Here is a 26,382-nt window from a genome sequence, read left to right on the forward strand (position 1 = left end):
CAGCTGTGTCTTAATAAGCAATTGATAGTATGTCAATTTAATAGAGTCCCTGGTATGGCCATTTCAACATCTTCCTAATACCTTGCTGTCCTCTTGCATTGGATGAAAGGTATCTTCCATATCTTTCCAACAGGTACTCTGGTTTTGCAGACTTCCAACCTATTTCTTCAGCAGTTGTTCGAGGAAATTGTACCGGTTCTTTAGCATCAGTTTTTTTATAGCTGTGGATAGGCAATTCTGCTTTTCTGTGTTCAATAGTATCCCTGAAATGCAACATAACTTTTCATTAACATTCCCTTGCAGTGTGATTATTGCAAAGATGCATGTTACAGTGGCCAGCAATGGAGGGTGTGAATAAGCTAAACCTTCATCCAAGGAGGCTCATGATTTTCGCAGCAATCATTGCAAACTCAAAATTTATGAATGGCCGTGGAGTCAACTTACTTAATGGTTGAGGACAGTAATCTGTGGTAACCCAGAAAATACGATTTTTGAGAAACTAATAATAGTGCGCCCTCTGTGGGCGTAAACTTGCTAGGTGACCCTGTAAAATCATCAAAGCGGCACATTTAAAAAAAATGTCTACCCCAAATATTATGGAAGCACATTTTAATTGCAGTCAAAAACCAGACACTGTCCCATAACGAAAGTGTCAAAGCATTCTTGAAAAACTCTCTCTCTCTTTGTGGTGCTGGTAGAATTTCACAAATCAACTTCTTGGTGCATATATTGTGTTTCAGAATTCCCGCAACGAAAGCAACTTGATTAATTTTAGAGACTTTAAATTTTTTAAGTAACAGCTTGACCCAAGATGACCGTTTTGAACACCATTCCCATTTATGTGTAAGAGCATTGCTGGTGCTGGACACATCGGTACATATATTACATGCCTCTCTGTAAGTGCAAAATTGTGCATTGATTTGAATAGGAACATCCGGGGAGTTAGCGGGCCGGTGAACGATGTACTGACCGGTTTCCATGGTTACCCGGTCCAGTGAAGCTTTTCGACGTTTTCGACGTCAAGGTACACGCTTCACGCTAGATGTAAAATATCCATGCGCGCACCGCTATTTTGACTTTCGTTAAAATCCATTTGATGCTGGTCGATACCGGTAAAATTGCTTGAGAATGCCCTATAGCTACCCTAAATGTTATATTTAGGCCTATAGCATCAACTGTGAAGAGGCATGTAATAAAAATATTATTGACTGAATACATGGGTTTATGTGCCCTCGCAGCAGGAGACAATTCGCCCTCCTGGCGTCGGGCAAATTGTCACCTACTCTCGGGCACATGAACCCATGTATTCAGGCAATAATATATAGTACATGGTAGCGATTGGCCACTGACTGAAGTTTAGTAAGGCAATATTTTTATTATCAAGTCATACTTTATAAAATGTTCGCTTACCATCACAGACAATCAAATACAATGAAACTGTACACACAGGACTACATCATCACGATTGGTTTTCAGAATTTATTTTCCAAGAGACAAATATAAATGGGCTTTCATCGCCCGTTTTACTGCATTTCAAATCCAAGACATTTTGCCAAAATATAGATATTTCAAACGTAATACACATTAATTGCTGAATCCATTGATTGTGATGTATTCAACACGAGGAAACCGAGGAACGTATGCTTAAATCTGTCATTGTTATTTTTTTATTGTAATACCGTCGTCGTTAATGGTGAATGTGTTATCATAATTACAACCCACCTTCCTGCAATATCTTGACGTTGCCTGTAAAATCGACATAATTATACTTTTCTCGATAGAGTGAGTACAATGCGATGCAATAACGAAATTAAAATCATGAGACTGAAGTGAAAAAAAACCCCGCCACTGAAGTTCTCAACTTCGGCATTCAGAAAGAGTTGTATCCAGAAAATTTGAATATTGCAGGGAATACTATCAAGAAAATCTCTACAAAGACTTTCAACGTATGCAAGTTTCTAAACATTTTATGATATTCAAAAATTGATGAATGTTTCCAAGAACTCAAATGCAAAATTTGGTCCAAATTTTATCACTCAGCTCAGCCTCTGCTTCTCTGGTAGTCAGCATGTTGGGTTACTTGGTATATTTATTTACTTCTCTGGCAGTCGGCATGTTGGGTTACTTGGTATATTTATTTACTTCTCTGGCAGTCGGCATGTTGGGTTACTTGGTATATTTATTTACTTCTCTGGCAGTCGGCATGTTGGGTTACTTGGTATATTTATTTACTTCTCTGGCAGTCGGCATGTTGGGTTACTTGGTATATTTATTTACTTCTCTGGCAGTCGGCATGTTGGGTTACTTGGTATATTTATTTACTTCTCTGGTAGTCGGCATGTTGGGTACTTGGTATATTTATTTACTTCTCTGGCAGTCGGCATGTTGGGTTACTTGGTATATTTATTTACTTCTCTGGTAGTCGGCATGTTGGGTTACTTGGTATATTTATTTACTTCTCTGGCAGTCGGCATGTTGGGTTACTTGGTATATTTATTTACTTCTCTGGCAGTCGGGATGTTGGGTTACTTGGTATATTTATTTACTTCTCTGGCAACTTGGTATATTTATTTACTTCTCTGGTAGTCGGCATGTTGGGTTACTCGGTATATTTATTTACTTCTCTGGTAGTCGGCATGTTGGGTTACTCGGTATATTTATTTACTTCTCTGGCAGTCGGCATGTTGGGTTACTTGGTATATTTATTTACTTCTCTGGCAGTCGGCATGTTGGGTTACTTGGTATATTTATTTACTTCTCTGGCAGTCGGCATGTTGGGTTACTTGGTATATTTATTTACTTCTCTGGCAACTTGGTATATTATTTACTTCTCTGGTAGTCGGCATGTTGGGTTACTCGGTATATTTATTTACTTCTCTGGCAGTCGGCATGTTGGGTTACTTGGTATATTTATTTACTTCTCTGGCAACTTGGTATATTTATTTACTTCTCTGGTAGTCGGCATGTTGGGTTACTCGGTATATTTATTTACTTCTCTGGTAGTCGGCATGTTGGGTTACTCGGTATATTTATTTACTTCTCTGGCAGTCGGCATGTTAGGTTACTTGGTATATTTATTTACTTCTCTGGCAGTCGGCATGTTAGGTTACTTGGTATATTTATTTACTTCTCTGGCAGTCGGCATGTTGGGTTACTTCACAGTCGTTTGGAGAGCTATTCAGCGCTGGGACTATTCGCCCCATAGACGAGTGTGCAGAAGCGAGAAACAACCCTCGCTTCTGCACACTCGTCTATGGGGCGAATAGTCCCAGCGCTGAATAGCTCTCCAAACGACTGTGGTTACTTGGTATATTTATTTACTTCTCTGGCAGTCGGCATGTTAGGTTACTTGGTATATTTATTTACTTCTCTGGCAGTCGGGATGTTGGGTTACTTGGTATATACTTCAGAGAAGTTTTCCCCGTAACAGAGCATGTCTGTCCAAATGAAATGAAATCACTCAAATATTTCGAGTATCACATGGAACACCATGGTTTGGGTGGTAATAATAAGGAGACTTACAGTAAATTTACTGCTGAGAGTTCGATGGTTCATTTACCAGTGTAATGAATCTCACATAATGTCTAGTGTGTTTTATGACTACCGTTCTCTTATTATAAGAGAAGCATGACTACACATGAACGGGGTGTACAGTAGATGAAGCTTTGGTGGTAAAATTCAAGTAGGCCTGAGCTACTAGTACATTGAAATATTTTCTAGATAACACCGGTATATAAATCAGTAACCGTGAATAAAAGAAACTGGATGACCTTCATTTCAAAAGAGGAATGCATATTCGATTCGCTTACCCTGACGTCGACTCGACCAAGGATGGCAGTTTGACTTCTTCTGATTTTTGTTTTCTCTCTTCAAAATGTTTCCGTTTGGAATCACTCGTTGTTGACAGACTTGGTTTCAAAGATGGTAGCTCGGTACTTGAAACTTTACCAACAAGTCTTTTGTGCATTCTGTTGTATTCGTGTGTAAGGAAACCCCATTTGTCGGGCCATTTCCTTAGTGACTGTAATTCGTAGTTAACGTGATCTTTCCTGCAATAATTAACAAACGGACGGAACATTCTCTCCTTGCTCTTAAAATCTTACTAAGCATGTGCAAAACAAACTATCTCCTTGAATGTCAGTGTGCATCTACCCGGCTTAAACTATATACGGTATACAATTTCGTTTTCTGTCACTAATGATTCTCCTTTCTAGTAATTATTTATTCTAACACTGAAGTGTTGTACTGGATGATTCATGCACAGCTGTAACGCGAATCTGATAAAGTAATTTGCTAACCGACTACAGAGGTATCTATCATATCGAATCTATAAATTTCGCCGACTAAAATGGTATGCATCGAATCTATAAATTATGTTCGGTTTTAATCATTTCAGGTCCATTCAAGTATGATGATCAATTGCATTTACATAGTTCTGTAGTTTATGAAATCATGATAAATTCTTGGAAGCTGTTCCTAACATGCAATCGACATTACAGTTTGATAATGGGTCGTCGATTTTCTTTTTGTTTTCTTTCCTCAGTAGGCTGCAACACTATGAAAGTACGACAGCCATCACATTCCCATAATGTCAGAGTAGCATGTCGAGTCATATGTTCGTCAACTCACCAGATTTCATCATTGTGTACAAAGTTACATGTTTTGCCCATTTTTCTTTGGTCAAGCGTTACTTTTAACACAAGAGCACAGTATACGTAAGAATACGAAAGTTCTCAAGCATCGTTCGATAATAAGTTGCAAATGAATTTGCTCTAGTAAACAATGGTTTCTTCCAATGATTCGAACTCCCACGTCTTAGAAACGGTTGCTATGGCGCATTTTTTCGTCCGCTGTAGAAAAAAAAGAGTTCCGTACTGCAACGCGTAAGCCGACTTCTACCTGCTAGACCTGTACGTACTATATACTGGATCTACCTGCGATTTCTTAATAATAATAATAATAATAATAATAATAATAATAATAATTTATTGTTTAAAGACCACTACACACCTTGTCTCAGCGGTCTGTACATTACAGAAAATTACTGGTAGAAATAAAAAAAATCGAAAATAATATAAAATAACTTCGTGAAAAGAGTGTAATTAAAAACCAATCGATAAAAAAAACAAGCAAAAAAAAAAGCTTAAAGTTAAAAAAAGGAATCCAACTTAAAAACGGCAAAGAAAGTATTTTAAAAAATATCACTAAAATGATAAAATAAAATATTCAGGTAAAATTATATCCAAGTCAGCAGTAGCACTGACGAAAAATAAAGGTTTTGAGAGACTTCTTAAAAAGAACTTGTTTCTTAATCATCCGAAGCTCTGACGGCAAATTATTTCCACGGTTTACCTTTACGCTTTGCAGATGATCGATGAAATAGAAACAAATATTCAAAATGATCAAAAGGCTCCGCGAAAATATCATGAAAACTACATATTGAATGTGGACAAAAACCAATAAATGGTCGTTCAAACGATCAATTCAAGTAAATATGTTCTTTTCCATTGGTAAAAAGCGTTGGTATGATCCCCATGTAACGTCATGGGAGACAAGGGAGAATGAAGCAAAGTTTTCATTTCAAACCCTGATGAAGGTCATTGGCCAGCTTTCATCACATTTACATGTCTTGTCTCACTAACTCTTCAACGTGAATGGATAATGTCCACTATGTCAGAGAAAATGCGTCATTTCATTTGTGCTTTCACATCATTAATGTCTCTCTGTCTGCGGTATACGTGTCAAATGTCTCTATAACAGATCTTGAACACACACCTATATGATACTGCACAATCATCTCTGTCTATAAAAGAATTTTACTTGTTGATGAAAAACAGCCATCAATATTACAGTTTCTATATTCGATGAACAAAGAAACCTAATTTTCGCCATAAAAAAATCAGGCGATTATTTTAAATTCGTTTATTTGGTGATCTGCAAGTGACACCACATGGTATGGTTTAGGCCTATTGGCTGTCTTAATTCTTTTCGGTTCGTGAACACCAAATACATATCAAGCGAATTCATAAACAAAACAGACAAAATTGATAGACGAAAAGAACAAACATACAAACAAACAAACTAATTAATTAATTAATTGCACTGATTGTGTTCTTGTCCGACAGTGCAATGAATAAGAAATTTATCTCCATAAAACAATAACTAGGTTGAAAGAACGATGTGTACAATAAAAGGCAAACATATATAGGAAAAATTGCAATCATGTGTATTTTAATAAAAACTTTAAGCTTTAATAAGGGACTGGTCAGTTTCTTCGGCCTGGGGGGCCGGTGGATCATTATTTTTTGCCGACGTCAAAAAGTGGCTGACCCTCCCCCATTCCAAATTTTGAAAACAGGGTGACCCCCCCGCACGCGACAACTGTAATATGTAATAATATAATACTGTAATATATATATATATATATATATATATATATATATATATATATATATATATATATATATATATATATATATGTAAATATATATGTTATATTTTATATACATTTATATTTTAAGTCATTCTGTGTTTTAATGAAATTGTTGGCATGTCAGTTGTAAGATAGGAATTTCAAAGTGTCAATCTTAAAGTTTGTATACAGTACATTTTGAATGAGCTGTGAATGTATTTCACACTTTCTATGCTTAACCAGATGTCCTGAACTGTTGTACAGAAATGGATGTCAATCATTAATATCAAACAGGAAAAAACAGTAAATCAAAAACTTTGATGGTGTTAAGACTTGCCAGCCATCCAATTAAATCTCTTGAGGAACAATATAGAGGCATTTTAGCCAAATCTGATGTGTGCAGAGTCTGAGATGACCTTTCTTGTAACATTGATATTTGTGTATGTTGCTTTCTCATACTGAATTCTCATAGAGAACAGAAAAGTATCAGGAATTTGTCATGCTTTTCATATGAAATGCAGATTTCATAATAGTACACTTTCACTTAGCAAACATCAAGATATCTCTGGCATATATCTCTGATTTATTAAAGTATGGCGCCCGAAGGGCGCGGAGAAAAATATGAAACATCCTGATATCTCTGATATATATGTCTTGTATATTAAAGTAATGCACAGGAAGGGTGTGCTGAAAAATGTCTGATATATTAAAGTAATGCGCTTGAAGAGCACGCTGAAAAATATTGAACATACATATATCTCTGATATATGTATGCCTGATATGTTAAAGTTGGGCGTGCTGAAAAATATGTCTGATTATTAAAGTTACGCGCCCGAAGGGCGTGCCGAAAAATGCAACTGGATGAAATTTGTGGCTGATACGATGCATTTTAGGCAATGATGAGCCTGTGTCGAAATTCAAAAACACACTGACCCCCCCTATTGGCACATTTCAAAACACGGTGACCCCCCTATCACCAAAGTAAAAAACAGGGTGAACCCCCCCCCCCCCATGAATCCACCCCCCCCCGGCCGAAGAAACTGACCAGTCCCTAAGTCTGCAGGTGAACGTGCACAGAAAACAAACAATGAATTTCTAGTGGTATAACCTCCTCAGCATATTATTATAGATGCCGTAGAGACCTGAGTAGAATAGTTATCGAAATCAGCATGCAAGAGAGACTACGCCACACAATCGATAGGCCCCTAAAGTTTTCTAATAGTTCGTGGAAAAGTGATACCTTGCTTAATTTAAACAGCTACACATGAACGAAGAGCCCTTTTAGAGGGTATAAAATCACTATATCCATCGACATTTTCATTCTACGACAAGAACAGAATAGAATAGCATAGAACTTTTTCTGATATGTGCGCATCCATTTCATATATTATTTTGCCCAGCTTGCTACTATCATCATCATAATCATAATGCGTCTCTCGTCTGGCCGCTTTATCATTACGAATTCGTCATTGTATGGCAGACATGCTGAACGGTGAGTCATATGATCCGCAAAGAATTATGGGTAGCACACTCAAGGCAGCCATATTTGTGAAGACCGTAAGAGGAGCGACGACCGAAGATCATTCTGTGGAAATTTCAGGAAAACCATGTATTTACATTGAAAAATACGCCCAAGGATCATTCGTCTATTTGTATTCTCCTTCAGAGCTGAGATTTTCAAATCTTAGCGGCAAATAGACGAAGAGATCGACCGTTTGTAAAATTAACATCGATTTCAACAAACCAGTGATCGTGTCATTGAGAGAAAACCGAGGAGAAAAAACCGTATCTGTTTGGTCTACCGAACAATATTCGTCAAAATTTCCAACTACTTAGACGTACTGACAAGGTAGGTACTGAACATTTAGTTTCTTCATATTTTGAAATTAAACGGCATATTTTCATCCATCTATGCCCATGTAGGTGTCTGAGGATACATGCATTCGTACAGTGACATATTAAAATATGGCATTTCTGATTTCCGCCCATTTTGAATTAATGCGATTCAAGCGTCTCTCAGACGTTATCACTTATTCCATCGGCAAACACTGCCTAGCTTATATAAATAATATAATATTGATTGTACAGTGCTCGTGGACATTTCACAATTTTTTGGTACATATATTTAAATGTGAAAATCTTGTCTACAGAGAACTCGGTATGTTATTTTTCTATTTTTGACTGTTCTGAATGGATAGTGACGATTAGGATAGAGAAATGGGCATTTCAAAGCAGAGTAATGACCAGCTTAGTTTCTCTCAAAGAGGATGTCTACGTTAATTTCCATGTTCTTTGCTTCGAGCTGTCAGACTTCACATAAACATAAAATATGGTGTTCATCACACGACACAGTATATACTTAACATAATAAATTTGGTGCTTCATACTCAATGAGTTGTGCGCATTCCTTTGAAGGGCTAAGAACACCAGGTGATCATGCAAACACTGTTTTGGTTTCATTTTATACATAATTGTAAGATATTGCCATTGCAAATTTTATTCCGGGCTGTATAACAGGTTTGTGGTTTATTTATCTTGTGTATGTATGTTGAAATACAGAGGCATACATGTACTTACAACACATATGGATGCAATGTTGTTATTGAGAAACGAATCATTGTCCTGACTTACATTCAGATTTCAGTATATTATAGACATAGAGACCATGTATACAAGTTGAACATAAGGGATTTTGGCACGATTTTACGTGTAGAAAAAGATATTATTGTACAAATCAAAAATACTTAAATGAAAGTTACATCATTGTATAATGGAGCTACAAAGTAACATCCAATAATGAATGCTCTTTGAGAATTTTTGTTGTGTGAGAAAACATAATTGAACTTTGAAGAAAAATTTACTCCTTTGTTCAAATTTACTTTGTTGACACACCTTTTATGCCCGTGACATCTCCAAATGTGTAAGAAATTCAAGTTGTAATCTTCTAAGAATAGTAAGTTTAATTTTGACATTTCAAAAAATAGACATCCATGATTATTAATGGATGTTGAAGTGATGACTGATCAAATCAAACGGAGAATTGAAGGTTCATCTGTATGTGTTGTATCACTAAGTTTTACATGACTATGTTCTGTGTAAAGGTATATGACATTTCTCCTTAAGTTTGTATGATATCTTCAAAAATATGAGAAATGTTAATGTAATTATAATATTTCAAGATTAAATGTAAAGGTATAACATTATTCAATCTTAATGTGAATTAGTATTTGGGAGATTTTTTTACCTGAAAGTTTATCAAAACATCACCTGTATTTTCAACTGACTTAAGTCTGGCCATTGTGAATTCTACACCAGTTAGAGGAAAGAACACTAATTTCTTAATAGATTGGCTTCTTGGAAAGAGACTTTAAGGATATTTGATGTTCAGCGCTTTTTAGTCATGTGATCAAGAGAGCTGCTTCAATTTTTCCTTGGTTACTGTCTGATGTATTTTATCAAGAATGGATGGAGTTAACATGCTTAAAATGTGGTCAGAAGATGTTGGATGTGTTATGAATTGAATAAATTGAGAGGATAATCATACATAATTATGATCCAAGAAAATGAGATCGCAATGGATTGTATCTGTGCTACGAATAAGGTGTTCCTGAACAATTTTATTTAATGTTATTCCATCACAGCTAAGATATGATCACTTAAAGGGGATGGAAGAGCTATTGCATTTTATTTTATAGCACAGTTCCTGTGATAGTGCCATGTAGTTTCAATGAAAAAGAGATAATTGCATGAATGACTCGCATGATAACTTGTCAAACATTTGGGCTTCGAGTGAGTATGTACAATATCAGTGTCAAACAAGTTAAAATTTAATGTCTCAAGGATATAATAAACTATATCACAATATATCTCAGGCTACATGTAAGTAAAAACAGACTTATGCTTATTGCTTTGCTTGTATCTCCAATTTTGAAGTTAAACAGTGTAGTCTACTAATTAAATGAACAGTTTCTCTTCATGAGATTCCAGTTAAACATTCTCAAATTTACAACATGTCAGCAGACCAGCTGTCTGTTTGCTGCAAACTGATCTCAAACTGAAAGCCATGTGCTAATGTGTTACCAAGTAAGCAAAAACAGTTATTGGATAGATCTGATGTCAATGCATCAGAACTATTTGACAGTCCCTATGACCCTGCTGAAGAACATGTTAAAATTCAGTAACTAGCTATACCGTAATACAGTTCACAAATGATAAAAGAGTAATTTATAAACAATGTCATGCCTGTAGTCTCCTTAGATTTCATATGTAGATGAGAGTTTAAGAAATAAACCCAGACTTTCATGTATTTTAATGTAACTTTAATGTAATTTTTCATCATTTATTTTGGTTAATCTAATAAGTTGTGTGTTGATTTTGACATTATTGTAGACTTCAATCACAGAAAAGAGGGTGTGCATATATTTTGATTGATTTACGTAGGAAGGACATGCATGTCAGACTAGAAGACAAGGAATAGAATTGAATTAAACATTAAAATGGCTCGATCACGTCCATGTCTTGATACAGACCTCATGACATGTAAAGTTTATTCTTCACTATTGTTACCTATATTCTCATCAAAATACCATCAGACTTTCCTCGTGGGTAAGTGAAATCGCTCAAGCAGAATATTTGATTTAATCATATATCTTTATTTTTTAGCAACCAGTTTTCTATTTTGATACTTATATGTATGTTTCGGCCAGTGACCACAAGTACTGAAATACATGCATTTATTTATTAATTTGAATTTGTTTTGATAATCAATTTGAATATGTAGGTTCATAGGTCAAATTTTCTCATTTTTCCTTTGAAACATCTTTTTCAACTTCATGTGATAGCATTAAACAATGGTTCGTAGAATCCTTAGATATATTCATTCAGATTTATTCCTTGAGCTGTCATTATTCATTGTTAATTTAATATCCTGTTTTTATTTGTTCTCAAAAATTCATAAGAATAGTTCAGTTATTTTCATGTTTGATATGCTATGGTCTGATTCAATGTTTTAAAGCCAGTCTTCCATCAACCATTGAATACCCAATAAATTTCACTGTTGATTAATAACAGTTGTGTAATAAATGTCAAGAGCCTTATGTCAGCCACTGGGTCAGCTATAAATGATATTATATGTAAAGAGCCTTATGTCAGCCACTGGGTCAGCTATAGATGATGTTATATGTAAAGAGCCTTTATGTCAGCCACTGGGTCAGCTATAGATGATTTATATGTAAAGAGCCTTTATGTCAGCCACTGGGTCAGCTATAGATGATTTATATGTAAAGAGCCTTATGTCAGCCACTGGGTCAGCTATAGATGATGTTATATGTAAAGAGCCTTATGTCAGCCACTGGGTCAGCTATAGATGATATTATATGTAAAGAGCCTTATGTCAGCCACTGGGTCAGCTACATGTATAGATGATGTTATATGTAAAGAGCCTTATGTCAGCCACTGGGTCAGCCATAGATGATATTATATGTAAAGAGCCTTATGTCAGCCACTGGGTCAGCTACATGTATAGATGATGTTATATGTCAAGAGCCTTATGTCAGCCACTGGGTCAGCTATAGATGATGTTATATGTAAGAGCCTTATGTCAGCCACTGAGTCAGCTGTAGATGATATTATATGTCAAGAGCCTTATGTCAGCCACAGGGTCAGCTATAGATGATGTTATATGTAAAGCTCACATATTATTAAGTGGAAGGTTTCCCCATTATGATGATGTTGACCTGTACTTGTAAAGGGAGAAGAAAATCCCATGATGTGGGTGTCTGCTATCTCCCCCCTCGTCTACTTAATCTAGCCTTGAGGATCTTGTATTGTGAATATGTCATTTGGCGTCCGTAATTCAATCTGTGTACATAAATAGCAAACATTTTTGTTTTCATTCCTTGCTGCTTTGAGTTTCAACAGTTTTTGTCGGTGATGTCATCTACAGCTAAACGAAGCTCAGAAAGTTTGTCAAATGAGACAAATATTAAAGGTGATGGAATGTGTTCAATTGCAATAACCTTATTCATCAGCATAGTTGTATTAAATGGATGGTTTAATTAAAATGTGTATAAATTTGGTTGTAACACAATGATGTCTTTTGATACCACTTCTGGTAAAACTGGTAATGTTGCAATGTTAAATCACTTTGGGGGTCTGTACAACTTTCAGGTATTTTTTTTTAACATCTTAAAACACTCGTCAGTGATATAAATATCACTCATAATGATTTGCAGCAGAGATTGCATAAATTTGTGTAGTTTGTGCCCATGATGGTATTACATTAGCTGTGGTACAAATGTATGTTATGAACTCATAATATGGAACTACCATTGATAGGTTTACTGGTATTTCTCAGTTTCTTGTGTTACTTAAGTTGGTGCACAATGCTTGCTTAAATAATGCGTACATCTTTTGATGGTTAGTCATTTAATTTGTAAGTCAAGTACTTATATTCTTTGCACTTATGAATACTATTACATGTATGTCTCTTATTCATCCAATTATGCACATATCACATAGTCATGAATAAGGGTATAGTGTTCCCATTATTTTATTCTGTATGGGACATTTATTTCTCCAACCAAAGTCAGTGTTATTTATGATGATTTAGATGAGTTTACCTTTTGTTGTACTAGGTACATTGATAGAATATGTACTGGTGATCATTTGGAATCAAGTGATACAATAATAAAGATACTACAGTATTGGAATAGCTTAACCATGAGCTTCAGAATAGAGTATAAGTGTTTACATGTTATTGCAAGATCTTTGAGTTGTCTTTGGTAACATCAATTACAAAAAAATGTGATGATGATAATAATAACATCAATGACAAAAAAATATGATGATGATAATAATAATGTTGATACATATCTAGAAATGTGTTTTAGTTTTGCAATCACTATTGTCTTCATGTGCAGACTGATAACATGTATCTTTTTTACTGATTTTTACAGGTGGTGACCCATGGTCATTACATCCAACATGTCTTCATCTTCCTCCAATGTGTCATCTGTTAACCAGGAAGAAATCATATCTGGAACAAAGCAGGTGATACAGGGACTTGAACAACTGAAAAATGAACATAATGGTATCCTGAACGGACTCTACCAGTCTTTAAAGGCTGTAAAAAAAGATAATGAAGATTCAAATCTCGTGGAAGAGAAAACTTCTTTGCTACAGAAGTCATTAGAAAGTATTGAATTAGGCCTTAGTGAAGCCCAGGTGAGAACATTTTCATTCCTTAATTGCATGTGCTGTGTTTGTTTGATACAAACTGTAAAATACACTGAGAGTACTTATGAGTCTTACAGGTATCAGATCTCACAAAACCAGATGCTATTCTGTAGTGTTTTTAGATCTGAGTTATAAACCCCTCAATAAATGATAAACATAAGGTAATGCATTCAATATGCAAATGTTATACCTAGTGTCTAAACAACAAGTTTGGCCCTTTAAACAATGTACAAGTACATTTGAGGGACCATGCACATAATGGTGACATGAACTTGTCATTATTGTGTACTTTCCAAAATGTAAACTCCATATACTGTATAAAGTGCACTGTTTGCTTTCATGAACATGCTAGCAAGTGTCTTTATTGTGTTTATCAATAGCAATGAGCAAAATTGTTTACAATGAACAATGTGTAATATTGCGTGACCATTATGTCTACTTACCAAGAGATATTGTCTAAATGAAATGTATAATCTTAATCTTGTATGGTAGGTGATGATGGCATTAGGTCATCATTTGAACATGGTTGAGGCTGAGAAGCAAAAATTAAGAGCACAGGTGAGGAGGTTATGCCAAGAGAATGCATGGCTTCGGGATGAACTGGCAAACACACAGCAAAAATTACAGTCCAGTGAACAAACAGTAGCACAATTAGAAGAAGAGAAGAAACATTTGGAGTTTATGAATCAGATGAAAAAGTATGATGATCCTGATGCACAGGTAATAAATTCTGTTGTTGTTTATGTTGTCAAATAGTTATCTGTATTTGCAGCTGTGTATCGGTGAATTGAATTATTTTGAATCTGAGTAATATTGCTGATGTCTAATTTCCCCAGTATGATTGTTTCTGTGTACAAATTGTAGCCCCAGTCACATAGCTGGGGAACCTTTGTACCTTAACACTGCTTTCCACTAAAAAAAAAAAACTGGTGTAAGTACATGAGTAGATGTGGATGTGTCCTGTATGGATATCTCTCGCTTTGTACCTTTGAAATAATCCTGTACAAGAAGCTGAAGTCTGTATGGCCAATTGAAATATTTCATTCTCAGCTGTTGAGATTTAACATTCATGTTACATACCTTCATGTCCTTGTAGTGTTACTCTGTGAACTGACACTAACAAATGCTGTATGATGACATACATTTATGAACGTAAATATGATTGTGTAATAATCAAAGAAACAAAGCATCCTGAAAAACATTGATAACAGTCTGACAATGGTTGACTAGTATCTGCCAATATATGGTTTTCATGCCACTGATGTGTTTATCGGTTGATATTAACAATAATGTCTTTATTTCAAGAGCCAGCTCATAGAAAAAAGGATATAAACTTAAGTAAGACATTTGGTAGGAATGAATTAGTGTGTTGTCATTTTATTAATCAAGTTTCCTTCAAGAAATGTAACTAAACACAAGCCAGAACTTCAAATCAGATTACAGTTATGCCGTACGGTGTAAATGAAGCAAATACTTACATTTTGGGGGAACATGGAGCCAGTTCAGATGGTCAAATAATTTGAATAATTTATGGTTTACTTATAAATTGTGATTAGTGTGTTTCATGTCACAATTTTGATAGCGGTATAGAACACTGCTGATATGCTGTAAAAATAAAATTACCAAAATGAATACCAAGATATGTATGGAAAAATGAGAGAATCAAAAGTGATGACTAAGACTTAAAAAGACTTAAAAAGTTCTTACTGAGATTGTCCCTCAGTTTTATTTGCATGGTGTTTGTTAGAATTCACATCACTTGACAACACAGTGACAGTAGTTTCCAAACATTTTGCATTATCATTTTTTCATCGTGTTTCTACAATATCACCAGGCTGATGAATCAACAACTGAAAAAGATACACCTTTAGATTTAGGATTTCCTGAAGAAGATGAGGATCAACAACAGGAAGGTAAGCTGAGATTGTAGCATTACAACTTGTATCCTGAAGTCTAAGCTAGAATTAGATCCATTTGTAAATTATTGTAATTGTCTTTTTAGAGTCATCAGTTCAGAAAATGCTTGCACTTTTAGGAAGAGTTAACTAACAGCTATATACAGTACTTACAATATAAATTTAAACATAAATCTTTGACGTGGCAAGAAATACATCATTTCATAGGTTGATCATGGATTGTTTTGGAAAAATTGTACAGATTGTATGTGCTGCTTAAGGCCTTGTGTCAAACATTGTAGCCAGTCCTGATCATGGTTCATGCATGCATGAGTATCAATTATACGGTTATATTTAGAAGTTTATAATGAAATTTATAATATGAGGGCATCTATGTGTGTCATACCACCTTGTGTACACAGTCATAGGTATGGTCAAGTGTAGTATCTATAAATAGAGATTTATGCAAAATATTGATATCAATTTTGAATTCCTGAAACTTGTAAACAAACACCTTATAACATCTGAATGTTCATTTGCTGGAATATAAATTGGTGAATTATCATCTACAGAAAGGAATTACTTGGGGAAAAGTTAATATTTACCCTATTGTGTTATATATTTTGTGTTATGTTGTGGATGACATGTTAGTCTCAAAAATTACAACTCTGACACCCTGCCTATTTAACTAGTATAAATCCTGATAAATATCCATGGTTGTCAGCCCTTTGAGTGTACTCTTTAATTGACAAATGTAGGGTGGTTTCCCACCATTTTCAACCTGTGAAAGAATAGCTGCTACTACATCTACTCATGACAGAATGTGGCAAGGCTATATACACTGCATCATGTTCTTTTGACCCTTGAAATGAAAGTGAAGCTATGATAGTACTAGGGCATTAGTATGGGCTGGGAGTAGAATGGAAGAGTGTTGTACAAGGGCATACCCATACCAGCTTCCTCTACAGAGCACACCCACTTTAAGAAGAGTGATTTAGAGCATACAATAGATCCTCCAGTCTAGGGTGTGTGTTTTGGGGAGGTGAGAGGGAGGGAGGGGGACAGGGCAGGGGGATTAGTGAGTGTGCAAGAGTTGTATGCACGTGTATGTGTAAACTGACAGATGATAAACAAATTGCCAAGTCCTAACTGATAGAAGAAATTAAGAGTAAATAATTTGTTTCCCAAAGGCAACACGTTTACCTAGGTAAACGTGTTGCCTTTTGGACAACAAATTATAATATGTATTGTACTTGTATAACTCCTTGCTCATCTACCTCCTATCTGTATCATCTACCATAAATCCCTCCACTACATAAGGATGACTTTTGAAATAACTGTACATCTGTGTATAATCCCGTATTCTAGTTTAGCTCAAATATGGAATGGTTGGGAAAGTATAATGGATCATAGTACTATGAATCATACCTTAAAATTTATAAAATTACTTTTCAGACCAGAGATACTAGTGAAAGGTGTTAAAATAATGCAACATTGGAGTTCCCATGACAGTGCCACGTCCAAGATGTTGGTTCTCTTCCTCTGAACATGCAATTTCATTTGTTAGACTTTTTAGCTACTATAGACTATAGTCTATAGAAGCTATTGGGATGGATATCCGTCCGGCGACCGTCGCCAGTCTGTATGTATGTATGTATGTATGTATGTCCGTTTGTGAGGCGTTCGTCCACTCAAATATCTTGAGAACCGCAGTACTTACTGATTTGATATTTGTTGTGTAGATGAAAAGTATGATTTTGAGAAACAATTTTTTTTTAATTTTTTGATATTGTTGAAAATAGGCAAATTAATGCCACAAAAGGTGTTTTTGGTAAAAAATCTTCTTCATAACCGCTGGTCAGACAGCTTTGTTATTTGGTATACAGGTCCCTAGGGGTAACCCAACTTAGATTTGTTCAAATTGTGATGAAATATGCAAATGTGTATTTTTAAGGAATTTTTTTGTCATTTTTGGTCAAAATTTGACTTACATTGTATGTAATTCTTGTACTGTATAAACCCTATCAATTCACCCAGAAAAAAGATAATTAATATGATTTTAAATAATTGAATTAGGAAATCATCAAAGCCAAAATAATTTTAGTGTAAAATTATCAGAAAGTTCAACTTTTCTTGACAGTTCATAGTGAAATGCTTACCATCCTGGAGGATTAAAACATGTAAAGGCAACTTTTCTGAATTCCAACTTTGACATATTTTGAACCGTCATTATTGTGCCCTGTATGTTATCTAAAAGAAATTGCTCAAAATAGTCAATAGAGATAGAGATAGAGATAGAGAAAGTTCTAATTTCCATTTATAGTTGACTTGGTAAGGATAAAATAAAATTACTTTTTGAGGAAAAAAATAGAGTGGTCAATTAAAAGAGTGGTCAAAGTGATAGGGTTTTTATGGTAAAGCTGGGCTGTAGGATTCCTCATGTGCTATTTATAGCAATTATGCAATCTGTGTAAACAGTGCAATGAAAGTTACATGATTCCTTATAATGCTTTTGATGACCTTGAACTTCTTAAGTTTCAAACATTTGTCTCTTCAGTGTGCTTTCTCTGAGTATGTACAGTCTCAACTTATTCAACAGAACTCACTTACAATGTTAATCACAGATATCCACCTTCTTCATCAATGCATGTGGCACACAAGTAGGGATTCTACATCACGTGACATTTGTGTTGAACGTACGCGTTCGATGCAGGTCTAGTCCGAACTTTCGTGTTAATCCTTAAATAGACCAAATAATCAGAGAAATGAAACCCTTGTGTTGAAGATTATTATTTTAACTTCATTTTGGGAAATGTTCACTTTTGTACTACGATAAATGGCAAAGCAGCACGACTACAAACTCACGTGTACCGGCGATTTTGGCGTCCGTTATGAGCGTTGTGCCGTGACCTCAAATGTCCCGCGAAGGAGATCGAACATATACCTCTTTGATAGGCTCTCCGCATGACTTATTCCGATCGCATCACTATTTTTTAGGGATGGTACGAAAGTAGAGATCATGGGCTTCATTTTGAGGGGGTGAACGTTAAAATCGGCCGAGAAAAACTATATCTGTGATCAAACTTTGTGTTTCGTTTGTGTTTTTTTGAAAGAAAATCTTGATTTCCTTAAATGTTCGGCCCCAAAATGAATTTTATGATAAATATTAATTGTAATGCTGCAATAATTACGAATCTGACGATGCGAAAAATGATGCTTAAGGCCCTTTTTAGCGAGTATGGTTTCACCCCAACTTTACATCCGGGCACTCCCAGGAATCACATACAAGTAATCAGCGCTTCGCTGCATGTTCTGTGTCAGGAGGTCAAAGCTGAGTTCCGACGATCACATTTTTGCAGCTAGATTTGTCTGATTTCTTATCAAACGCAAGGATCTAGAGATATATATTTCTATACTTTACCCTTTCAAACGTTATCTTGTTCAATGTAGTTTGATTTCCGGGTGATATTTCTCGATAGACACTGAGAAGTTGTCAAGGCAGCACTGCAGTGTAGGCATACGCACGTGCACCGCACTTTGCCGATACTATACTGAACTGCTCACGTGCACCGCACTTTGCCAATACTATACTGAAATTTTAGTTTCGATCTTAAGTTCCCGAGAAGGGGACTATTTTGGTTCTCTCTGAAGAACAAGGCCGTAGATAAATTGTTCTTTCCTCATTGATGGTGTTCCGGACTTTGGAAAAGTTTCGGACCGCTGACTTTGAGGGTCTATGGTATTTCCGGGGCAGCGTAATTTTGCATCCAGTTTAATGCAGTTGTTTATTCTATAAATGTGTGTTGCTGTTTTACGGCATAGACAAAAGGTTGACAACGAAGATTTTTTGACTTTTTGGAAAAGTTTTTTGTAATTGTTAAACTTAAAATCTACATTAAATAGACATACTTCATAATCATGTATTAAAAGTTGTAATCACAAAAAAAAATTAAACAAATTCCGAAGTTCAAATTAAAAAAAAATATAAAAATTTATTTTGTTAAATTTCAATCAAGTTCTAAAATGTCACAGGTATCATTTGATTGTTTACAGGTATTGTTGTGTATTTGTTTACCTTGTAAACATAAATCTAAATAACTTTTTTTACATATGCAAAGTAAATATGATGGAATATGATTATCATATTTCTGTTGATGTTTCTGTACATAATGCATACAGTGATCAATGTCACAGGTACCATTTGATTGTTTACAGGTATTGTTTATTTGTTTACCTTGTAAACAGCATTCTAAATAACATTTTTCATTTATAAAAATTAAAACCCATTGAACATTTCATTAGCAATATCCACAAAAAAATTCATCAATTTTCAATAAGAAATGCTTGAGTTATTGCAAAAAGCACCAGAAATTGCAATTCTAGTTTCCTCATACAATGTTCAAGATGGGGTCACCTGGTTGTTATGATAACTACAGGTGTCTACCATGGCATGATTTCTAAATAGGAAGCAGTTTTTTTTTCAAATTCAACAGGACATATCTCTGCATGTACTGAACTGCTTTTCATCAAACAAAATGCAATCAATTAGCCTTGAACAGAGCTTTCTTTTGATATAAAATTTATCATTATTGTAGCTGTCTATCAATTTTATGTAAAATCCCTAACAAAAGGTTATTCTCTACATAACACAGCAGAGCTCTGTCAACTGTTGAGTTGCTTCTTCTTTCAAAAACGCTGGTCAGACAGCTTTAATATTAGGTCAAAGTGATAGGGTTTTCGTAGAAATCCGTATTTTTTTTATTCAGCTATCAATACATTTTGTGTGTCATATCATAGTGATAGGGAATGTGATGGTACAAAAGCAAGTAGTTGCACTTCCAGGAGCAGTAGCATTGGTCATGTAACGAAGATTAACATACAGATTACTGGGTGGACTTGATTAAGCCACCCCGGTTGACCTGACCAGAGCGTGACTTGTTTTTTCGTCATGTGGCAGGCTGTATTGGCCGCCATATTGTATTCATCTGCTGCCGACCAAAATCGATCAGGCTAGTCGGGGATCCCTGAATAGACGCGCGCGCACAATCCCCGAACCTACCAATGAAGTACAAACTTAATTGGCCAGTGTGTGCCAGTCTACAACGGTCGCCCCGATCAAGTCCACTCACTATTGTACTTTTAGTATTTGCACTGACCTTTATAAGGAGATCACTTTACCTTTGTACCTTACAGAAAATAGTTTCCAACAACAACCATCTGCAGCAGCTGCAGCAGCAACAGGTGGCTATGAAATTCCTGCAAGACTACGTACTTTACATAATTTAGTCATCCAGTATGCATCTCAAGGTAGATATGAAGTAGCAGTACCTCTGTGTAAACAAGCATTGGAAGATTTGGAGAAGACATCCGGTCATGACCATCCAGATGTAGCTACTATGCTTAATATTCTTGCACTTGTCTACAGGTAAGCTTTCAGCCTTTTAACATGTTAAAGAGGCACTCCCACTTGGTAACATTTTTAAAATACATTTTTTTAATGCCAACGGTCGATATTTGACATGGCGACTGCTCGCGGATCGCGAGACATCGATAAAAACATGTACTCAAAAAAGTTAAACTTTGAATTCCGGTGGCCCACCTGAATTCAGTCTCCGATCATAGAACGTTTGGCACGGGGGCCATTGTCAACTAAGCTATGGAGTACGAGTCTATGCTGACGCTGCTGTACGCCACAGCAGTACCACTCGCGTTGGTGAGTGGTCATGTCCCAAGGGAGAAAGCCGAGTCCTACTGACTCGGCAAAAAAACAAAAAACAAAGTTTGCTGATTCCACCAGAATTCGCATAGGTGACTAGCACAGATAGGTGCCGTTGTTACGTAGTATGCATAGTGGCCGCCGCGTGGTATGCGCGCATACCACAGGCGATGGCCGCTATGTATCGAACTACGCGTAACTGTATGGCAGATGACAAAATGTAGTCATCAGAGGCAACTAATATTTTACACGTAAAAACTGATATCTATGTGGTATTGTTTAAAAACTTTAATACAACTGATTGAGAATAATGAAAACGACAAAAACTAAGGAGAAGTTTTAAAAAAAGAATAACCAGAGGTAAAGGCATTGATAATGATGTATATGAAGTCATCGCAGTAGGAGGTAAATTAATTGCGTCATTCGAACGTTTTTGGACTCCTTAGAATATCGTCAATCAGCACAACAACACACTTTCGGGGGATTTCGGGTCATAACCAGAAACGATCATAAAACTTCGGGATGTGAAAAATATGCTCGGGAAATGACATGTTTTTATCGATATCTCGCGATCCGCGCGGAGTCGCCACGTCAAATATCGACCGTTGGCATTAAAAAAATGTGTTTTAAAAATGTTACCAAGTGGGAGTGCCTCTTTAATATGTCTTTCCTTTGTCTTGGCTGTGAGAAACACCTAGTAGTAGCATTTCATGTAAAATGACTGTGTCATTTAGTCCACACAAGGTGCAATACCAGATGTATCATTAATTTCATCTGACACCATTTTTTCATGGCAATATATTTTTACAAGGCACAAATGGGCACAAACAAGACATTCCTAGGTATTGCAAATTTTGAGTCAACTTTTCACATTTTCCAACCCAACAGTCATTAATCATATCATAGTACTGAAGGCTGACGCAACAACTTTGGTAAATCATTGATGATTACTAGTTTCAACTAATGAAACTCTTTACCATTACAGAGATCAGAACAAATACAAAGAAGCTGCTAATTTGCTGCAGGATGCCTTGGCTATTAGAGAAAAAACTCTAGGTCCAGACCACCCAGCTGTAAGTTCTCTTTCATGTACTGTAATAAAGTAACCGTTTCAGAGACATTGCCCTATATCATACAGTTGCTATCCACTTTTTCAAACACCATGGTCTGCATATTGTGACATACAGCCTGTTTTCACCACTAGGTTGCTGCCACTCTGAATAACTTAGCTGTCTTATATGGAAAACGTGGCAAATACAAGGAAGCTGAACCACTTTGTAAACGCGCTTTAGAAATCAGAGAAAAGGTAAGCATTATTAATTAAATTTTCTTGAATGTCAAATTACAAACTTAGGTGCTTCCTTATCAATTTGTTGTGGATTTCCACATTTCATATCTGGAACATTTGTAAACATTCATGTTCTAGAGAGAACCATGAATGATTGAATGAAATTTCTGAGCAAAGTTGAAAATGTATTGCTATGTGTTATGGTCTGAGGATGTAGGATTCTGATTGTTAGCCTCCATAGATGAAGTCTGGAAGGACAAATGAAGTAAGCTTTGGCTGTCAGTTATTACTCAGACACACCATGACCTCTTTCACTCAAACTTTAATACAAAGATAACATACTATGAAAAATGTCAACATGTTAAGTTTTACTTTTAGACTTGTGAATTTCTTTATAGTGAGAAATATCTGAAATGATATTTTCATCCTTAATGATTCCAACTGTCATTGTAATGCTGTACTCAATCAAGCCTGCATCATGCTCATTAGATTTTGTATTTTGTTGATTTTTTCCTCAGGTACTAGGTAAGGATCATCCTGATGTAGCTAAACAGCTGAACAACTTAGCTTTACTGTGTCAGAATCAAGGAAAATATGAAGAGGTATGAGAAATCAATAAAGAATATCTAATGTTTTCACCTCTATGTTACTTCTATGTTTCAAGTATTGGATCACTGTGAAGACAAAGTGGCCTACATTTCTCACACTAGTACTTAGATTATTTACATTAGTTTGCTGCTAATGACTGTGATATCCAAAACTAATTTTCACCTTGCTACCATTGAGATTCTGGGGCAATTAATTACCACTTCTACAATCAACAGTGTCGTGCCATCGGCTATCACTGCCACTTGGACTATACAATGACATGTATGGATAGAGCGGTAACCCGTATTTTTGTCATCAGTATGGTACTTTGTAAATTTGAAATTTGTCGCATGGTAGCACAGAATGCTCAATTGTTATAGCTGTCACCATTATCTTTTGGCTATCATTTCATTGATTTCATGTCTTTTCTACCAGGCTGTTTAATGACAATGGTTTCATTTGGATTTCTAGTAATGTCTGTTCACCTGCCAATAACATCTCCAAACAGTTTAAACATTCATTGTCAAGTTGAAAACAAGTTAACAATAGAAAGTAAAATTTTATATTGTGATGTTACTTTCCACAATCAAGGTGTTGATAGGCATTTAATGGATGACTTGTCAAATCAAATACACCTTGATGGAGATGAACTGTAGTCCTCGAAAATAAGGCATACTTTCTACTGAGGTCAAGCTGATCCAACATTTGGGAAAAAGTCGCTTCAGTACAATAACATGACCACTTTATCTCACTCTATGTTTGATATGTTACTGAAGAGCAATGGTCGTATCTTTTCTCCAGTTTGTGCAAAAGGGACAGAGAACCACAGAATGTTGATTTATTGACCATTTTATGTGTTTCAAAATATACTTAGTAAAAGTAAGGTATCTTCAATAGGTGCTTTCTATCCACTGAGAAAATAAATATCATGTACATTGTAGGTTGAGTGGTATTATCAGAGGGCGCTAGAAATCTATCAGTCTAAACTCGGACCAGATGACCCTAATGTTGCCAAGACTAAGAATAACTTAGCTTCTGCATATTTGAAACAAGGAAAATACAAGGCAGCTGAAACTTTGTACAAACAAGTGCTAACAAGAGCTCATGAAAAGGAATTTGGAGCTGGAGATGAAAAACCAATTTGGATGCAAGCAGAAGAAAGAGAAGAAGGCAAGGTATGTGAAAATGGGGTGAGGATATGCAACCACTGTCAGTGTGAGGATATGCAACCACTGTCAGTGTGAGGATATGCAACCACTGTCAGTTTGAGGGGGTGTGACCACTGTCAGTTTGAGGATATGCAACCACTCTCAGTTTGAGGGTGTGTGACCACTGTCAGTTAGAGGATATGCAACCACTCTGAGTTTGAGGGTGTGTGACCACTGTCAGTGTGAGGATATGCAGCCACTGTCAGTTTGAGGTGTGATCACTGTCAGTTTGAGGATATGCAACCACTGTCCATGTGAGGTTGTACGACCACTGTCAGTTAGAGGATATGCAACCACTCTGAGTTTGAGGGTGTGTGACCACTGTCAGTGTGAGGATATGCAGCCACTGTCAGTTTGAGGTGTGACCACTGTCAGTTTGAGGATATGCAACCACTGTCCATGTGAGGTTGTATGACCACTGTCAGTTTGAGGATATGCAACCACTGTCAGTGTGAGGATATATCGCCTTTGATAGTGTTTTCAGAATTTGAAGGGCAATACACTGATCACTTCATATATCACTTAGTCTGCTGTTTGTAAGCAAGCCATATTTTGCTAAAGAAAATTTCTTGATAAAAGTGTTTTTGTTTTTAAATGTGTCCGCTACCAAATTAAAGATGTTTCATTTCCCATAGCTTACTCACATGAATCATTTACTCATTGAATTCAGTGGTGTTTTGTACCGAAGACAATATGTGATTCATCCCATATTTCTGCATAGTCAGAAGTGTTTACATATTCAAGGCAATATATAGTGCTAGGGATTGGTATGATATGGACACGTGTTTTAATTAAGCATGTTTGTCTACTAATACACGAATGTCTAGATGATGCATACCTCACAATTGATAATCATATTAGATACTGATGAAATTAAAATTTACAATTTCAAAAGTTGTTCCATTGTGTTTGATTTTGTTAGACAGCTCACTCGTGAGATATGTAATTAGCATATCAAAATTTTGAACACTGCGATGATGTCTTGAAATGTAGTGTTTGGCAGAGCCTTGTATTAGACTTGGGCAAAGCAAGCCAATTGCATATGGAGGTGGTTTACAAGTGAGAAAGACTTGTATGTAGTGAGATACGTCTTTGAATAGGAATGGTGAGCAAACCATAAAACCTTCGGGCAATTCTACTTCTCAACGTTTACTTGCGAGGAATATTATTTTTACCACTGATGATAGTGTGAGAAAAAAATTTGGAATCATTTTTTGTGTCAAATTTGCGCGCTATCCAACAAGTAGTGAACATTTAGGTGGTGATGTGAAATGAAATGTTGTATCATCTGACATATGTGACAAAGTGCCACCCAGCTGTATTGTAGCTGCCTTACATTATCAAACATTGAGTCCTAAATGTATATTCTATGGGGATTGATAATGGTGATACTTTGGCTTTTCTCCATACAAACAATTTAGGAAGGAACAAGTGAATACACATGGCAAGGAAAAAGAACCTTGTGAACACTTACGACATCAATAAGGTTTTAGAAGGAAATCACAAACTATGGTATCAGACCAGTAGTCAGCTATTTCCCATAGAACTTACAGAGTCACCTGAAATTAAAATTTCATACCGACACAAACTTAATTTTTTCTTGCAAGGGTCTTACAATGATATATAGGCACAATTGAATTGCAAGGATGTTGGCAAATATTCGTTTCTCCTTACTACCTGTAGCTTTGTTATGCATGATATGTCAGTCTCTCTGTGGCTATTTTTGTTTTATAAATTTACTTTGCATTTATGTTGCATCCATACTGTCATATGACTGGATGTTTCATTTGTTGCTAATATGGCAGTTTTTTTAACAGTATTGACTTAGATGTTCATAAGTGTTTTTCTTTTATTTTCCCCTTTGTTGTGTATCCCTGTTTAAAAAAAAAGCAGTCCAAAGCACAACAAAAAGTGAGTATATATGTGCTGCATGAAAATACTGTGAAAAGCAAAGCACTAAAGATGGAAGAGCACTCTCCTCTATAAGCTGTCTTTTTATTTCTGTTCACTGCTGTATTTTCAATTCTAAATGCAATCAT

The 26,382-nt window shown here is 35.8% G+C and overlaps 1 protein-coding gene across 24 annotated transcripts in view; it reads left to right on the forward strand.

The window, feature by feature from the left end:
- The first annotated feature begins 7,930 nt into the window (after window positions 1-7,930).
- LOC139150498 (kinesin light chain-like) overlaps window positions 7,931-26,382 on the forward strand; it is a 44,703-nt gene continuing 26,251 nt past the window's right edge. For 11 of the 24 annotated variants that reach the window (XM_070722909.1, XM_070722895.1, XM_070722912.1 and 8 more), the window contains exons 1-10: window positions 7,940-8,261; window positions 13,369-13,636; window positions 14,141-14,368; window positions 15,483-15,561; window positions 20,737-20,968; window positions 22,245-22,332; window positions 22,464-22,565; window positions 23,066-23,149; window positions 24,077-24,310; window positions 26,234-26,254. In XM_070722909.1, coding sequence (XP_070579010.1) covers window positions 13,379-13,636; window positions 14,141-14,368; window positions 15,483-15,561; window positions 20,737-20,968; window positions 22,245-22,332; window positions 22,464-22,565; window positions 23,066-23,149; window positions 24,077-24,310; window positions 26,234-26,254 — 1,326 coding nt within the window. In that variant the 5' untranslated portion in view covers window positions 7,940-8,261; window positions 13,369-13,378. Of the gene's footprint in view, window positions 8,262-13,368; window positions 13,637-14,140; window positions 14,369-15,482; window positions 15,562-20,736; window positions 20,969-22,244; window positions 22,333-22,463; window positions 22,566-23,065; window positions 23,150-24,076; window positions 24,311-26,233; window positions 26,255-26,382 lie in introns of all 24 variants that reach the window. The other 13 variants (XM_070722899.1, XM_070722907.1, XM_070722911.1 and 10 more) reach the window with 4 other exon arrangements.

The sequence above is a fragment of the Ptychodera flava genome, chromosome 14 (genome assembly GCF_041260155.1).
Source record: "Ptychodera flava strain L36383 chromosome 14, AS_Pfla_20210202, whole genome shotgun sequence".
In the NCBI taxonomy this organism is placed as follows: Eukaryota; Metazoa; Hemichordata; class Enteropneusta; family Ptychoderidae; genus Ptychodera; species Ptychodera flava.